General features: G+C 33.1%; 1 protein-coding gene across 8 annotated transcripts in view; it reads left to right on the top strand.

Moving 5' to 3' along the window:
• Positions 1-6,393: 6,393 nt before the first annotated feature.
• The window catches only part of LOC120330485 (uncharacterized), a 74,170-nt gene continuing 61,135 nt past the window's right edge, over positions 6,394-19,428 (top strand). For 7 of the 8 annotated variants that reach the window (XM_078118837.1, XM_078118833.1, XM_078118838.1 and 4 more), the window contains exons 1-2: positions 6,394-6,551; positions 7,360-7,475. In XM_078118837.1, coding sequence (XP_077974963.1) covers positions 7,375-7,475 — 101 coding nt within the window. In that variant the 5' untranslated portion in view covers positions 6,394-6,551; positions 7,360-7,374. Of the gene's footprint in view, positions 6,552-7,359; positions 7,476-12,155; positions 12,291-19,428 lie in introns of those variants that run through there. The other variant, XM_078118834.1, reaches the window with a different exon arrangement.

The following is a 19,428-nucleotide window of genomic DNA, read 5'->3' as shown; positions in this document are numbered from 1 at the left end:
TGGTAAGCCTTTTACCGATGGATCAATTTTGGTGACTTCAGGGACGTTGTAAAAGCCTTGCTTTCTGTATTCGTATCTAGGTACTTGTGTGAACATTTTTTTTTGCAAATGAAGTATGTCTCGAGGCTGATAATTGCGAAGCTACAAATTACAAGCCAAATATTAAAGCTCTGAGTGAGGAAAAGCAAGGACAGAGATCCCGCTAAAATAGAGTACATTGAAACAAATAACGTTTGTGCAAACCATCAGACAAATAGTGCAAACCATTCAAGCAATTTTACATCAATCTGGTTCACGTCGGTTACGGCTTCCTCTACCATCAAGTCTATGCTTCCGAAGACAAATAACTAACTAATCCCACACCCGACATGGAATGGTAACCAGACGAGAGGCTGTGGTGTGCCATATGGTTAAGACGTGTTATCGGCTTCCCTCTCACCCGGGATAAATATGTAAATCCTCTACTGTCCGCAGGTCTGATTTGTTACTCGTATAACGAAGTTTTCCATCGATGGATTATACGGATAGTAGATATCCGATTAACCCGGGGTTGTTTTGCTATCTGATATCCAGATGCTATTGTGACGGTTAACCGGATAATAAAGTAGTATAAATAATGCATTTAAGCACTATTTAATATTTCTCCCTGACGTAAATTTGACCACTAAAATCTCGTAAACTGACGTATGGCAACCCTACCCTATGGTTGTTTGTGTGTGTGAATTGATTCAATAATTTTAGGGAGTGAACAGGTACAACTTCTTTTTTGGCAAAACCTTCCATCTTATATTCTGTACGTATTAAACCTTATCCAAGGTTTTATTTGCTCTCCTGATTTCATCATCAATTTTTATTTGTTTGTTTTTATCAATCATTTAATCACTTTTATACTGATGAGAGGCACATGAGATACTTCTCATGTTTTAACTTTTTTATAGGTTTTGCTTGCCCTCCTGAATTCTCCATTTTTAATTTATGTTTGTTATGGAGTTTTCGAAATAAACTTATCTAATCAGAGATGCCGTGGCAAAGGCGAGCGTATTCCAAACGCTTAGCACGATGCGTCACACCGCAGAGCCGATTACAACAAAACACACTTGATCGCTAGAGGTCAGTAAATAGTCGCAAAATTTTCGTCGTGATTGTTTGTTTATGAGGAGTTTTAAGAAATCGTCTTATTTTTTGTATCCCTGTTTTTGTGATGAAATTTGTGTGTTGCTTTCGCTAAAATATGATCATGGAAAGTAATACGTACCCACTTCGACTTTCTCTAATACGCAATTTGTCTCCTATAATCGATTTTGGTTGGTTTTGCGCGAAATAGCAGAGGCGTGACGAAATTTAATGTAGTTTTCTCCTTGGCAGATGCTAGACTTTCCTCGAAAAGGAGGCCCAACAAAATTTTATTGCCTTCAACTGCGTACCGTACCCGTACTGTCGGCGGTGCAGGCGAAATTCCATTTGGAGGCACGGGGGTGCAAGCATTATATAGTGACAATGTTTGTGTTTCAAAATCTTGGATTTTAACGGTTGTGGTGTCCGGCTTGTTACGGTTCCCGTACCGCCACGGCTTTTGTAGTTCGTTCGGTTTCAAAGTAAAGATAGACAGATTTTATTTTGATTCATTTCCAAAAAATAAAACAATACACAAAAACAGAAAGTCGAAGAATCTGGAAAAAATTATTTCAATTTACTAAAAACTAGTGTTGTGATGACGGTTGCCTCCTGGTCTTAGCAGGAACCATACACTTATTTTAATACGTAGGATTCATTTGCCCTCATGTACATGAATTTTTCCTTTCTTCCTATCCTAATCTATTGAAAACTTTTGTTGTGATGACGGTTGACTTCTAGTATTAGCAGGTAGGGTACCTGTACATTTATTTCAATATGTAGGATTCATTTGCCCTAATGTACACAACAATCAATTTTTTTACTATCCTGCCAGTTGCCATAATGTTACCTGTAAATTATATATGTTAATTTCAGATACAGTATTACTGAATGTTGGGGGAAAGATAAAAAAAAAACATGTCTAATCCTTTTATTGATAGTACCGTACCGGTATCGTACATTACAGTTCAGCAGTTTTAGTACAGTTGTAGTGTTAAGTTGGTATTAATTTGTGTAGTTTCATAATAGTTGCATAGTTTATATTTGAATGGGGATATTTTTAGCCAAGATAAATTACGAATTTACATTTGTGTATATGCAGTATATGCATGTGATTTTAAAATAAACTCATAATACTTGTTATGTTATAGTTATTTCAAAATTTATTTATCTTTCATGAGTTGTCTTCACAACCTTGGTAATAAATAGTTGTGTGTAATATTAAGACATAATTACAGGAAACTCTTTAAATATGACTCACAATCGATTTGTTATGGCATATTTCCATAATCAGGCCAATTATCAAATTAGGGTTATTTAAAGTTCAAAATTGCCTAATGAAGCGTAACATTTAGGTAATTATGGAGACACGCTTATAAAAATATTCCGTCAATAGCGCCAATATAGTATATTAAGACATATTAATATAGCTATGTGTTAGTGATATCCTATTGAAGTACGGTTTTGCAGTACTGGAGTAAAGAGTTGCAGAGTTAGGGTATCCTTATTTATGGTTTGGAATTAGGTTATTTAAATGGCTTTATTTTACAAAAAATTTGTGGAATATGTCAGTTCGAGCACGTAACCTATATTATTCTTTTATAATTTGGAGTCAGATATACCTATATCTTGTATTACAACTATTTATTTAACAGTAGTACATCAGATGTTTCAGAATCAAAAATGCAACTCACCATACTTGAATATGCCCATGGCTGTGAGATAGGTTTAGTATTTTTTAATTAATATTCATTTTTGTTTGTTATGTCATGACAAAGGAAATCACTATGGATCTGTCACAGCGTAGACTAATTAATTTATTAGGCAGATATTGATTTAATAAAATAATTAATGAGTCAATAATATTTAATAAGTAGGATTCTTTGTATTTTTGTTTTTATTTGCTATTTAGGTTGGTTTGAAGTTGACTGTTGAAATAAAGGTAAAATTTATCCCAGCTGATAAGACGGCTGGATCACATGCTTAGTCACTGCCTATGACTCTTGTATGCTTTCTTAGTAGTATCGGATCGCCAATAGCTATTGGACCCTTGATAATCTAGGATTTGGTTACTATAGCTCCTTCACATGGGAATCGATCATGCAAGACTGGTCAGAATAATTTTGCCTAATTTAGATAGTGCCATTGCTGGCAGGTTATGCTTCCCCATTATTTTGATCCACTGTGATAAATACTGGTCTGGTTGCCCTTAGCAACATTGGAGGTCATGCACATCAAAATCATTTTATCCTCTGCAGGGAATCCCAATTCAGCTTGTAATTCATTATAATTTATTCATAACATTGATTTTTAGTTGCATGCGATTTTATTAACGAAGACTTTGGTATTAGCAATATTTTTTTGTCTTTATTGGAGAATCTAGACTTTTGAGGATAACGAGTAGTCTACATCTGAAAGTTTAGAAATGATGGAAGTTGTTAGTTTGTCAGAAGTATATTAAAATCTGTACCTGTACACTATTAATGGGAATCATTGAGGCTTGACCAGTCAGAATGATCTTATTTTAAAATTGCAGTATCGATGCTGCAATTCATTTGTAGTAAACATTTAATTTAAAATGTGAAAAAAAACATTTAATTTATATTAACTGCAGAAAAGAATCATATTATTTCATTTCAATATCTTCAAATTCATTTTGGCTGTACATCAAATTATGAAAATCTGTCTGGTTGAATTGACCTAATTTATTATCAGGGGTGACCAAAATCAAATATTTCACAATTCCGAATGCATTCTAAATTGGAGGCAAGTTTATGTTGATCGGATTTAAAACTACATAAATGTAGAATATATATTTAATATTCAAGCATTGTCAGGTAAACAAATATTTGGAAGGGAATTTGACAAGAGGAAGTTCTTTTAGCATAGAAATTTACATACATTCAAGGTGTAATTTTAGCAGTAGGCTCTGTTGTTATGTGAAACTAATTGCCAGCTTCTGAAGTGCTTTCTCTTGGCAACCAGTAATTAGACAAACTATGTTTTCGCGATAAAAATAAGCGATTAGTTTTGCATGAAAGCAAATTCAAAAGCTATTTTTTGACTTATATAATAAATCTTAATAGAGTAAAGGAAGTGTTCCACTGTTTTATAATCGAGCTATAACTAATATATAGTTACCACGCATAGTAATTATAATAAAGTATAAATGAGAGGAGACGGAAAAAAGCGGTCAAAATGAATGCAACTCGAATAAGGTATGAAATTCAGATAATCCAAATTATGTAAAATTTGCCATTCTCTCGGCGAATTCCTGATTTTACTCTAAAACTTATATTTTTGTAGTAAAATTTTTAGGTGTTTAAAATTTATTGGATTTGCAAGAAAAAATAAAGTGCCAAACTATCTTCGTAAAAGATTTCTCTACATAACAACACATGCGTTATTGTGACGAGTATTTACTATTTGATGAGCGTTCTTACGCATGTAGATATGCCATAAATAGAAAGTCATGTGGATTAATAGTAAACTCATTAAAGGTCACTAATTATTATTGCACGATTCAGGAAATCCTATGTCATGTCTTTGTGGGGAATTTTTTTTTGAATATTTTTTGTTAAATTAAGGTTTAAGTGGGCAGGATCTGTGTGTTTTTAACAAAAAAACTTTTGTATGCACATTCTTGTTTCAATATTTGCTTTATTTTTTTTTTCGTCAACCCAAAATGTTTAAAAAGCGTTTCAAGCTATGAAAAATTGTTATGTATGATAAGAAAAATGCTTTTATTTTACATTTCAAAAGGAGGGTCCTGGCCCGCAAAACCCTCTCTCTGGATACGCCCCTGTTAAAGGCTGTGGTTTATGATCCCCGCCCATCGCCTCATCCTACTTGTATTAACTTAGCTAGATTAGAATATTCCGAACCAGAGAGATTTCATTTTGTAAACCTTGATAGCTATCTAGATATCAGCTGGTTATGCTTTGTTCCAAGAGAAGGGGTAAAACCAATCATATAAAACAATATTTCGCCTATGTGGTAATTTTTGGTTTGTTTACTTATAACTGGTAGTAGTAATGTGATGTCATAAAATGTAAACAAATGAGTCATTGTTTGTTTGTTTTGTCACTATGGGATGGCTTCCACAGGGTTATCAATCATTGTTCTGTTGTTATATTGTTTGCCTACAAAGACACTTACTAATTTCTGTAATAAGATACTTTTTGTGGTTGCTCATCTATTAGTACTCCTCATACATTTAGTTGAGGACCTGAAGACTTGAATAAAAAACATACACATGGACTTGACTACCAGACTTGCAGCGTTTTCATCAGTACTCTTTTCACTTTACAGTTGAGGAGTTGGGACCTTTATTTTAGCAAACTTGCAACTTTTCTATCAGTAATCTTTCCACTTTTATTTGAGGGCTTGGGATCTTGCTCTGAGCAAACTTGCAACTCTTCTATTAATACTCTTTCTACTCCTGGTTGAGTGCCTGGGACCTTGGTTTGAGCCGGCCGGAACCCTCCCTTTTTAAATCTAGAAATAAGCATTTTTCTGTATTATAAATAGCAATTTTTGTAGCTTGAAACGCTTTTTAGACTCTCAAAGTCTTGAAAACCTACCAGCTAGCTGTTACTGTCTAACTTGGCAATTACAAATTTCACTGGAATGGGGCTGGGAAAATCGTAACAACCGGAACGCAGCTAATTTGTGAAAATGTAATATATATTTACAACACGACGCGGACGCTACCACAAATTTTTGGTCTGTCCTAGGATAGAGCCGAACGACTACAATGAAATATAAAGAAATTATCTGCTATATGTCTGTTCAAAATTACAAGAATATTTATACCAATTCAATACGAATGTGTTAGAATTAGAAAGGTGTAGGATGAAATTTCATGGGGCCAAAGGTCGGCAAAACACCATTACACGTTATTGCTGTGCGCTAAATATTCGTCTGCTGTAATGTAAAAAAAAGTTATGGCGTAACAAGACGTAAGTTAATAAGTAAGTTTACAAGATGTACTAGAACTAGACTTTCTATGACATAATTTTATTTCAACAACCGGAATGCAAATGCAATAAAATGTCTAACAACCCGAACACCGTTCCGGTGCGTTCCGGCTACAGCTCATCACTGGTTACGATCCATGAAAGGTTGGCAACCACTGAGTCTTATTTAGAGAAGAAATCTGAATTATCTTTCAAAAATATGCAAAGTAAATGAACAAGGACCTTGTCTATCTTGTGCAGAGCCGTGTTCAGAGTGACATAAACACCGTAAAATAAAAATTAATTTTTTTTATATTTCAGGCTATCCTGCACTATATTATAAATATATAATGCTTTAATTACTACTATAAACTGTATATAAACTAACATTGTTCTGTTGCTGCTATAATGTCAACAAGCTAGCTATTCGCAATCTCACATCAAAATACTTCATTTTGAGCTTCTTTATCTTTCATAAAGGTGAGTTAGACGGTTCCATTACATTTGAACCCACGTACATTTGAACCCATGACAATTGCACCTGTATGCTATTGCACCTATGGAATTTTTTTTGTTTCACGGATAGTTGAACCCATACTAACCCTAACCCATGGGTTTCAGCACCCGCATATAGATTGAACCCGTGGATATATACGCATGGGTTCAACTGTACGGTTACTGAGTTAGACATACGTATGTCATATCATAAGTAATTTTTCACATATTTAAAATAGGTTTTGAATATTTTTCCCATCTTCAAATCAGGTAGAGGGAAGAATGTAGCAAAAAAGTTTGGGAACCACTGGCATAGTGATTAGCAACTTGGTCTAACCAAGTTCAAATAACTAGTTTAATACCACGGCCCAACCCTTACCTCAGCCTAGTTAATTTGGTTGTCTAAGTGCCAAACTAAAAAGTTTCTGGTGTTTTGGAAAAGTGTTTCCCAATTGGGAAGGAATTTAATATTTTTAGTTGAATTTTAAATTTCTATGTGCATGCAGTATTTCTAATATTCTTTGCTAATTTAGTTTTTTTACACTGTACAAAAGCCTGAGTGTGCGTTATGCACCACCAGGTAATAATCCATTATTAAATATTAAAAAACGAATGAAAACAGTTTTCATGCATTTCCAGAGTGTTACGAAATATGTACAAGGAAGGATGCAACAAAAATCATTATGGACCAGTGAATAGCTTTCTGCATAACAATTGTTGCTTAATGATTGACTCACATGTTTATTATTGTTGAAATTTGAGTTCTAAAAAATTTTAGTCATTTCATTTCCAGTTTGCAATCGAGGAAATGGCCACTTCCGTTATTCACTCACCTCCACATAAGAAATACTCCAAAAGATTCAGTGCTTTGCAGGAAAGCCTTGTCAAAGAAATTGGAGTGGGAGATGGGTGAGTTTTTGTTTCTTTATTATGATAGATTCTTTGTTTCTTTATTAATTTAGGATAGTGTGTGTGGGAGATTTACTTATGTTGTTCGTTTGTTATGTTGGGTTTGGTGAAATGTGGTTTGTAGCAGTCTTATAAGCAGGAAAGTCCATACCAGAGTGATTAAGTATTTTAGAATATATTCCGGAATTAATTTTGAATATTTTAGATCGATTTATTTTTATTAACATTGGGAACACCCTCCCAACAAAAAAAAATTTTAGCATCAATTCTGCAGACAATTGGAATATACCTGGTAGCAGTTCCTATCTCTCTGCTCTTGCGTTAGTTTTGTACACTAGGATTGTAGTATTAATTTTTGAATCTGTCGACATTTACTTGTGCTCATAGTAGCACAATATCTTATGGTCTCAATCTTTTTTTTTTTACTTCTGAGTGAGCCTGCATGACTTTGTATTGAAATTGAGCAAGAAGTTGTTTTTCAAATTCAATAATATCTTACCAGCTTTAGTGGGGTTGTTTTCTTACATAAAATTCTCTATGGTCTCAGTAGCTCAGTAGACCCCCCTAGTGGTTGCTCGTCATCACACTCAGAGACCGATATTATTTATTTCCGAGTGACTTCGGATGACCTTGCATTGCTTTGAAAATTGAAAAAATTGTTTTGTCGAAATCTCAAGTCTTCGATGCATGATTAATAAGATAATCTCTGCTTTATGCACTTTAGCATTAAATATTAATGTCCACTCATCCCACAGGAATATAATTGGATACACAGGTTCTAGTAAAATCTGGAATCCGTGACTTGACTTGAACTCTAATATGACGGCCAAAAGTGAAAAATCAATTATTATAAATACAGAATATTTTTGATACAGATCATTGAATATTTTATAAAACGAGTCTTGTTTCGCCAAAAGCGCAAAGATGTTAATGAATATTCAATGAGTCTATACTTAGAAATGCAGGAAAATGAAGATGAACAGTGATTTAATTGGTTTTATATTTTATAAATAAAATGTCCATTACCGTTCTGTTACAATTCTAGTTATTTCTGAATATATCTTAACCAAGTTTGTCTAAATTAGTGTCTATTTGAGTTATCCAATTCACCAATAGGCCCAACATTTCAAATTATTTCAAATTTCATTGATTTAAAATATTTTGGATCAATTATTTGATTTGCACATTCCTTTCCGTACTCTTCTGTTATATAAGAGCTTATATTGGACACGTATGTGGTCACAGGGTATTGTTACCATAGATAGATACTGGCTAGTTTGCTTGCACGAGTTCTCCAAAAAAATCGAGAAATGCTTTTGGTGGTGAATTTTTTTTTATTTTTGTGTAAAACGGTCCCAAAGAGTTCGTGGTAAATTAAAAAAAAAATGTGCAGGCTTTAACACCAGATGCCCAGCAGTTACAACAACTATCCTTCAACAGAAAGAAGTCCAACAATCCATCTCCCCACAGGAATTCCATTCCTAGCCCTGTCATGCTAATCAATGTACAATGGGAAGCAGGTTTCAAACACTTGCCAACTACTAAGCCAGATTTCTGTCATACTGTCGACTTCCATTAAAAATAAGAACATGTGGTCATGTTATTATGAGACCACACTAGACCTCCTGGGAGTTGAACAACAGCTCTTTGTGCCTCAAGTTTTGTAAACTGATAGCAATTACTGTGATGTTATCTTTGAAATGAAATACTGTGGTTGGGAAAGTTTGAGAGAGAGAGATGGAGGTTTTGTAAGTCCACTTTAATAGCACGAGGTCTATAACCAATTGTCGTAGAAAAAGGCATAATTGATTCAAATAAAATATATATTCAAGTTCAATTTAAAATAATTTTATGCAATTCAAAAGTCCTGCTGCACACTGATACAAATGTATTTCTGTAACGTTTCGTCTGACTGAATTCAGACTTCCTGAGAGTTTTCAACAATGGTCTGAGGAAGTCTGATTTTGGTCAAACGTTACAGAAATACATTTGTATTAGTGTGCAGCAGGACTCTTGAATTGCATGGTATGGCCATGTTATTCCTGCTACAGTATTCTTGCATTATATGCATCCACTAGGGCAGGGTGGTCCAAACGCGGGCCACATGCGGCCCGCCACATCATTATCTGTGGCCCGCGTCGCATTCGGAGATGAATCAAAAAATCATATTTCGTGTTGTTTTGTCATAAAATTAACCAAAAAATCTTTTGACTTATTGTTGCATCACTAATGTCACTGAATTGACTAGTGTTATGGCTTGCTGAGGCAACTAGCGAAGTTAAACGAGCAAAGTTCTTGACACTATTGTGGCCCGCGAACAATTCAAAAGTATTTTTGTGGCCCGCGGAGCTGCCAATCTTGGACCACCCTGCACTGGGGCAAAGGCATTGAGGAAGAATTGGGAGTTAGTCTCACGCAACTTTTACTGATAATAAAATAATTTCACTGGAAAAATTATAATCATTGATACTGCAATATATAACATTTTAAACCCGATAGTAAAAGCATGCTTAATAAACTCGATCTTCTTACTACTCCTATATTGGACTTTGCAGTTTTGGTTATTTTTAGTGATTACCGAAAGCCCCTACCTTGTTTCCTAATGAAAGTTTGCAGCAAGATTATGCAAACTTTCATAGTTAACTATCTACTCATTCATATTTGACTTTGTCGTTTTGCTATTTTTAGTAGCTACCAAAACTGATTAAGGTTATTGCGAGGTTAAAAAACTTATTTCTAAATTAATTTCATACGCAACTATTAAAATATTTTTCCATTAGATCTATCTTATCTTTTTATATTGGACTTTGTTATACTTGGCTATTTTTAGTGATGACAGAAATCCCCTTTTTCTGTTTGCTCAAACGTAATAGTTTGCAGAATGCTATGAAATGACTCCTACAAAACTAGTAAATGATTCAAGTTACCTATTTAATAATTAACAGTCTATGAAGTACACAGCTATTAAAATATCATATGCTATCAGGCTGCCTAGTTAAGTATACTGTTCTGTTTTACGGCCTCTGTACTTTTTGTTTTTACTAAAACGCTAGATTACCGGATTCTGATAAGCAGGGAAATAATGGGGATTTCAGAGGAGATCGGGGTAAACTAAAATAGCTAAGCCGATTCTGATAAGTTGGGTCTAGTCTGTAATACAGGGTGTCCATGAAGTTCCTTTACAATTTCAATTTTGTTATGAAGTCAGTTCTCAATATATTTTAACCAGGTTTGTAGTCGGCAATTTGTATAAGTATTTTTACTTCATTTAATACATCTGTGAGGGCCAAAGTGATATATGGAATTCATATACTTATGCTGAAGGCAGATGAAGGCATAAAAATACCTCATGTTCAACTAATAAGAATGAAAATTTCTTGCTAACTAAAACTAAGAACTGTCTGCACTTTGCACACTTTTCTATTGTCAATATACCCTTTTGGGAGTGGTTCACTCTTGTGGTGGAGTCTTATTCTGAGTGGAAGCATATAATTAGTGAATTAGCTTGGCAGTGTGGCGCATCACGCTAATAGTGGTTTACATAACCGCTGGTTTGTTACTGATTCCTTCACCATCAAGTTCATGCATCTGAAACAAATAACTGGCTGCCTAATCCCATATCCGACATGGACATGGCGTGGTTCGGAATAAATATATGAATTCTATCCTATGATAATTAGTGTCTAACAAGTCACAATTGACGTCTAAAAAATAGTCTACACTCGCACAATACAGACAACACGTTATCTACGTTAATTACTAAACTTCTTCCAACACATATAACATCATTCCATAAGTGCGTCATTACTTTTTATCATATTGATCAATCAGCACAGGAAACGCAGGACGTTTTGTTGTGAGATTTCTTTTGTATCAAATGCTTGTAGTGTTAACATGTTCTGTTTTAGGTATATTGATTGAAATTTGGGCTTGGTAGTGATATTTTTTGCTCTTTTATGTTTAATTTTTAATTTTCTTTTTTGATTAGAGTTATCAAGCATAGATAACTTTAACCCAAAGGGTTAAAAAAAAAGCTGTTTTCATGAGATTAGGAGAGCGAATATTTTTGATTTTAAATTCGTTTGACTTTTGATATAAAAACTTTGGTTAATATTGCTTCAAAGTAGGATTAGATTGGCATGTTTTGCATGAAAAGATATTTTTCATAAATTTCATCAAGTCTTTGGAGGTTTTTATTCAGATATATCGATTGGGATTTTGTGGGAAGAGTTGTCATATTTTTAGCTCATTAGATTGAAATATAAGTCTTCAATTAAAGTTATCTATTCATCCGAAAGGGCAAAATTTGAAAAAGCTCTTTTGAGTAGATCAGGAAAACATGTTGTTTTGATTTTAAACTCCTATAACTAAACTCTTTATTGAAATAATTGGATGAATTTTGCTTCAATATTTTATTAGATTAGATACCAGCTGAAATGTTGAGTTGTTTTTGTTTTGGATATATAGTTAGAGGATATTTTTTAAATTCTTAAAAAAGTCTCATATTTGTATATATTGTGTTAACTAGACTGTAGACCTCAGAATATTATTAATATTGGATAAATAATAAAAAGTCTTTGGATGTCCAGCAGAAGTATTTTTAGTTTTTAGTTTAACTTTAGATATGATTGGTATATTTTGGTTTCGGTCACTAAAAAGACATTTTGTGTTCTGTATTCCAGAGTATTTTTATAAATATATATTTGTGTTAAATATACCTCAATAGATAAATATTATTAACTATTATTGGATAAATAATCAGAGTGGATTACAGATCGAAATAATAACAATGTCTGACAACATTACTGAACAAAGGTATTTTTCTACTTTTTTTGTTGCATTATGTATTCTTTTAAAGTCTTTTATGATACAAGATTAAGTTAGATTTATGCCATTTCGTGTGAGTTCGATCAGAGTTATGTGCGTTAAAGTCGCCCTATTAGTTTGACAAATTTTTTTTTTTCAAGTTTTATTAAACTCGACTTATATGCGAGGATATACAGTAAACCCTTGACGACTAGTTAACGATGCATTTAATTTTTATCCTGTCCAAACGATGTCCGAATCCATATTTGATTTTATGAAATTTTTATTGCTATACATATGAAACAGAGGAATCTGCCATTATTAGAGAAGTCCAGAGAATTAATGCCAATGAAAATTTCATCTAATCAAGAACTTTCAACTTTTTTTTAAAATGTAAAATTTTTATTCTCGATCAAAAGTATCTTATTAATTTAATCAATATACAATATACAAATTCATTTTGAGAATCTGATGACACCGAAGTATTCAGTTATAGGCATCGCATCTCTGGTCAAAAGTATTTTATTTATTTTGTAGACACTGGCCATGAATATTCTGTGAACTAACCTAAAAATAACTTAGCCGTGAGAAATCACTGTTCCTATTCATATTGTAATAGGCAATTTGTTCCACGCCCTATTGAGTTTATTACAGGGTAGAAATGAATTGAAATTTGTTCAAACTAATAATTTAAACTCATTTCTCATTTCCTTTAGAACCTGCTTATTAAATGAAATAACTTTAAAGGAGCTGATTTGTGAGAAATATTTCATTTAGTAGCAGTTAGTATTGAGGGTGGGAATGAACAATTAATCCAGTTTAAATGGGATTTTGAATAAATCACAGTGATTTTATTTATATTTTTAGTTTTACAATTAAAAATAAACAAATGTGTAAAAAGTGATTCAAGGGTACTCCCGCAGTTAAGCCATAATTTTATTCCAATTTTCCTTATTGTAGTTCTGTTACGAGTTCGGGGACTAGCCAAGTGACTCCCGTAGTATTTGTACTTGAAATTATGGCCTAATCATAACCTGGTACACAGACTACGTTCTGGTGTCCGCCATCCTAGTTCGCATACTACGGGAGTGCCAATTCAAGGGTCTTAAGTTATCTTTACTCTTGCTACTACAGCATCCTTGCATCTTATGCATATGGATCCGCAAGGCATAAAGGAGGATAAGTAGTTATTCCGCAGAAACCAGATCATTAGCATCAATAAATGGGTCTTTATTAAGAATTCAGGAAGTCAATATTACTGATTTATTCTAGTTGAAGATAGAATAACATATTTTCTTTCTATGAAATAGGGTGATCTTTCAAACTTATTTTGAATCCATTTTGGATACACCTGATAAACTGTAGTTACAGTATATCCTCTCATTTAAGACTCCCTAAAATGACCCTAAAACGGTGAATTTATAAAAATTCGCATATAAGAACATTGTCATAAGAACTTAGCATGGATCGAGTTGTAGCTGTTGGAATCAACATAAGTTAGCATAATGTCATTTCGATTATGTCCCTTCAGAGTTATGTGCATAAAAGCCGACACCTCAGTTTGCCAGCTTTTCTTTTGAGTTTTAAACTTGGCTTATTTGCGCGGATATACGGTAATTTCCTCTGGTCTCATGTTATGTTCACCCACTTTCACTCCTCTCTCCCATTTTCCCAACTTACTAAATTCTGATAGTAACCACAAAAGAGGTTTTATTTATCATCTACTTAAGGTGTCTCATCACATGTTTTTCTCTTTAAACTAAAGGGAAAATCTTAAAAATAAAATGCTATGATGTCACAATACCTCAACCTACTTACAAACTGTCATTCATGGCCTCGTTCATGAGAGTGAGACATTGTTTAGTCAACCAGAAAACAAGCAATGGTAATAAAATATATACATAACACACAAGTTAATTCAATATGGACTGTCGAGAGCAGGCCTAACTTAGTGACTCTTCATTCGATATTCCCAACTAAGCTCTATTCATAAATGTGCTTATGAAGTCTCGCAATATGACTAATAAAATTCTTGAAACCAAGAAGAAAAGCTATTTTGTCCTACCATACTTCAAATTTCCCACAAATTATTCTTAATGTCTCGTTCATGTCTAACCTGAACACTATTCTATTTTTTCCAATTCAGCAACTCTATTCATATTTCATCTGGATGTGAGTCATCTGTCTCACTCCAAAAAACCTTAGTCACATCATATTTCCTGAATGTACAATAAATAGCTCAATTATGGCCCGCAGAAAACACGATCATACCTATATAAAAGATTTAAATTGCCATACTTGATAGGTTGTGGTTTTGTGAGTTTATATTTACATCCGAACCAATCGGGCGAGGCGCCTGTTATGATTTGAGTTTAGTTCACTTAAGGATTCATAGTTTTATTAGAAGATTTTGGTAGACAGTTGTGGTGTTCTATCGTTTTCAACTTAATTGAATTCTACAAAAAAAATGGTTACTTATATTTTAGGAGTTTTGTGTGTTCTAGGATTTGTCTCTTTTTCTTGTCTCTTCAGGTGTTATACCAATACTAAAAGGTTTTGTTAGGCACTTGTTGTAATATTGTTGGTCATGTCTTATGTTTCTATAAAGTTTATTTACCTTAATAATGCTGATTTTGCTTCCTTTAGTGTCTTGTCAAAGTATATAACTAATCAAAGACTTAAACATATTATGTTGACTTGAATGTTGACTAGTCAAAGTATATAACTAATCAAAGACTTAAACATATTATGTTGACTTGAATGTTGACTAGTCAAAGTATATAACTAATCAAAGACTTAAACATATTATGTTGACTTGAATTATAAAGTCAAGAATTTGTGTTTGTTATGATTTGAGTTTAGGTCGCTCATGGTTTCATAGTTTTAATAGAAGATTTTGTTATAAACAGTTGGTATGCTGTTTGCCAAGTTTTTCGTTTCATAAAAACTAAGACAGACATATAGTGGCTTTTGTTACAGCAGTTTTGTGTCCCTTCAGATTTTAGTTTAAATCTTTTTAAGATTTTACTAAAAGATTTTGTTTGGCTGCTGTGATACTGGGATTCTGTGGCCTCTCAGATTTTAGTTCACGGTAAATCTCCTTAATTAAGATTTTACCAACAGAATTTGTCTGGCTGTTGGGATTTTGGCTGCGTTTTAACTCAATTTAAAAAAATGAGTAAAAGATCTAGACAGGGTAAATTGTTTTATAAATTGTATTCTATAAGTTCAGTTAGCTAATAGTCTTATTAGTAACCTTCCTTTTTTACTGTATATTAGCTCTGTTTTATCATGATTTGAGGTGCTGATGTGATACTGAATTTTGTGTCCTTTCAGATTTTAGTTTGGACCTTTTTAAAATTTTACTAAAAGATTATATTTGCCCGCTGGAATAAAGGATTTGGTGCCGTTTTATCTCAATTTTATGAAAATAAGTAAAAGAGTTAGACAGAGGTTAAACTGTATTGTAGAAATAAATTTAATATATAGTCTTATGAGTAACATTCCATTTTTCTCTGTATATTAACTTCTATGTTTTGTTATGATTTGGAGTGCTGCTGTATAATCAATTTGATGTCCTTTGCTGTTCTTGATATGAATTATGAGTTATGAAGTATGAGTATTCATATTGTTCATCAAATGATGCTCAGCTGTTAATAAGTTAACATGCACTAACAGTAATTCATTTCAGGGTTTTGATACAGGGTTAATCAAAACCAGCCAGCTTACCAAGTCAATATATTTCGAAATAGAATTTATTAAAACAAAACTATTATAAATATGAAATTTTTTAAAACGTTAAAATGGTAAATAATTTGGTAATACCGCAGCGACTTAGTCTACTGTCTAAAATATTCATGTAAACTTTCATGCAAATATTCAACTTTTATAATTTTTTTTTGCATAGAATACTCGCAAACATCAAGCTGATCATAAACCCTCTTTAGACAGCTTCTTTGAATCTAAACTTTGATTTTTCCTATCAATCACAAATCCCACCCAGATTTACCTCGCAAGGTTTGTCATTAATATTGAATGATCACTAGCAGGCCGGCAAAGATTTTCTCTTTATTGAACGGTTGCAGTTTGGTAGAAAATTGAATTAGGATGGATATCGATGATTCAGATTTTATCAAAGTGCTTCTGGTAGAGTATTGGCTTTGTAGACACAAAATTTGGATATTGCCCAGTGAACCTGCTCGTTGAGGAAATAACATTAAAAGAACTGATTTGTGAGAAATGTTTCTTTTAGTAACAGTATTGAAGATATGAATGACCAATTAATCGAGTTTATTAAATGAAACTTTCAATAGGCCACATGATTTTATTTATATTTTTCATTTTGAAATTAATAATACCGGTAAATAATTCAATGAAATTCTCTATAAGAATTCAGATTCTAGTTGTAAAAAGAATAACATCCTATGCAGGAATTAAAGCAGTTATTTTCAGCCAAGTTCCACAAGTTTACATTGAAATGCTAGAGTCTACAATATTGTATGTATATTTTTTAAATATAACCAAATTAGGTTTAGCCACTATTATTAAACTTTTCATAGTACTTTTGTTTTGTCAGTATAGTATTATTGTCATTTGCTTTTCTATATATTTTTAGTATATACTTTTACACAGGGGTTCCCTCAGCTTCCGGAACAGGGGTGTAGCAGGAATTTTCTAAGGTGTGTTCTGAAATTTGTAATTGTCAAGACGATAACAACTAGTGGGTTTGGGGTTAGAGTCTTAGTTTTCCGAGAGTCTTACTCTTGAGAGTCTAAAAAGTGTTTCAAATTACGAAACATTGGATTGTATGATACAGAAAAATGTCGTTTTACATTTCAAAGTGGGCCATGAAAGAAAAAGGGTTGAGAACAACTGGTTACAGGGAATCCTCGGGTTACGGCGGTCGCGACTTACGCTGTTTCGAAGTTACGAACGCGAACTCCATAACGCTGTTCCGAGGTTACGAACGCATGAAAATATAAAAGATAATACTGTACTGTAATATCTAAGCCCTTAAACTGGATCATTGTGATCAAGAAAATCAGTGCTTTGGGCTCATTGGTTTTCGTCATTTACATCGTACTTTTTGCATTATTTGTGTATTTTATTACTGTACCATACTTTACAATACAGTTCGATATGTATAGAGTAACTTATGTACTGTACAGTATAATGTTCTGACTTACACTGAAATTCGGGTTACACCGCTTCTCAAGAACGGAACAACGTCGTAAGTCGAGGACTCCCTGTATTTGTAATACCGGTAATTCTCATCAGTTCAGTTTCAGCTAACCCTGGGGACTTCAATAGAAATCACTTTGCCATGCCATGTACCTACTCTATCAAATTCCTGTGGTTACCTTCCCTCCTTCTGTATTATAAACATTCAAGAAGCATCACGTATAATACCTGTTCTCATGGCACCACATTTATGCCCTTCAGCCATTTATTAGATGTATTATTAAATTAGATATACCAACAAGTACATTTTGTAGAAGTTTAATTGTGAGTTGTCAGGTTAGAATTTAAATGAATACCGTAGACGTGTGTAGCAGGAATGATGCTCAAAACTAACGGAATATTCGAATCAATTCAGCATTAGTCATAGTTTTTTATTTAATGTGGTAATTTTTGAATTAGGGAATACTGTAAAATATTTTATTCAGTATAATGGGTATTTTGAGCAATTAAAGTTTCACAATGGAACTAAAAACCTGTTTTCTCATTTTTGGAACTGTAGAAAGACCAAAATTTATTTCAACCCTTGGTATGTTCTGTTATTAGACAAATTGTTAGTGTAAGCATATGGGTTCCATGGTATGATCAGGTTTGGGAAAGATATGAATCCTTGAGCAGATTGATACAGCTATTTTTTTTAGTCAAGAGTAAGCTTTGAAAGTCAAATAGATTCATGGCAAAATTTGATCTATGCTTTACTTTTCTCACAAAAGATACCACCCTTTTACATATACTAACATTTTGAACATACTATTCTAAACACTTGAGCACTTTGTTTTTGGTTCACTCTTTCTTTTAACTGAAAAAGAGAAAAATGTGGGAATTCTAATAATTAACAGTCTCAGCCTCAAACAGGCGACGTAACTTAAGACTGTAGAGTGTATAATTACAGCTTACGGAAACGCTAAAATTGGTTCCAACTCGTATATAATTAGTTGCTTCATTTAACTTTTTCTGAAAGTTTTGATGCTAAACAAAGTTAAATTTGTTAGTTGGCTGTTTAGTTGTTTTTTGAGTGTTGAGCGAGATAGTCTGGTATAAAGTTTTTTATGTTAAGTGGGGAAAGACAAATGCTATACTTTTTGTATGGAAGATTTTCACAAATTAATTCTGAACAAGACCGAAGCATAAGATGCAATTTTGGGTGCTAAAGGGGCCATGGTTTCTTATAATTAATTAATTAATCCATTTTGTCTACTTTTCTATGCCTTTTCATCTTATACCGTCTTATCCTTTCCTAGATTTTCAAGAGATTTTAGCTGACATGAGGTATAAAAAAGCATTGATATTCAAATATGACTCAAATGAAACTATTATTTTCTATGATTACGTCAAAATAATCAGGCATTAGAACATATGTTTACAGAGATTTTAATAAAGCGAAAGCGATTCAATTTATTTGTTTTTGTTGTTTGCTTTCTATTTACACTGTTCATATTCATTCATAAGGCAATGGCTTTCTGTATAGCAGTTTTGTTTTAATCATAGTGTCAGAATGGCTTTAATAACGATGCATGTTTTCTAGTTAGTCTCTTACAGGAAGAAAAAATTGCCTGTAATACTGATTACCCACAGTAAGTCGTGATATTTTAAATTTGGCAACACATTGTTCTCACTGTTGATAAGGCTTTCTGTGTGGCAGATTTATTCAATTCTTAGTCCAGCTAGAGCAGGGGTTGGGTTTTTGGGCCAGGGGCCCACCTAGACTGGCCCACCTAAGTGTGAAGTAAAAAGGTACATTTTATGAACAATATTTACAGTGTTACAAAAGCAAAGGTGGAAAGCAATAAACCTTGTCCCAAAATTTGATTTAATCACAATCTCAACAAATTCCTTGAGTTATATTTTAGCTGAAACAGTTAGATTGCAGTACCGAACGAGCTGGATTTGGACCGCAGGGCGTAGTTTG

Source organism: Styela clava, chromosome 12 (assembly GCF_964204865.1).
Source record: "Styela clava chromosome 12, kaStyClav1.hap1.2, whole genome shotgun sequence".
Classification (NCBI taxonomy): domain Eukaryota; kingdom Metazoa; phylum Chordata; class Ascidiacea; order Stolidobranchia; family Styelidae; genus Styela; species Styela clava.
This window is presented reverse-complemented; position numbering and strand designations above follow the sequence as displayed.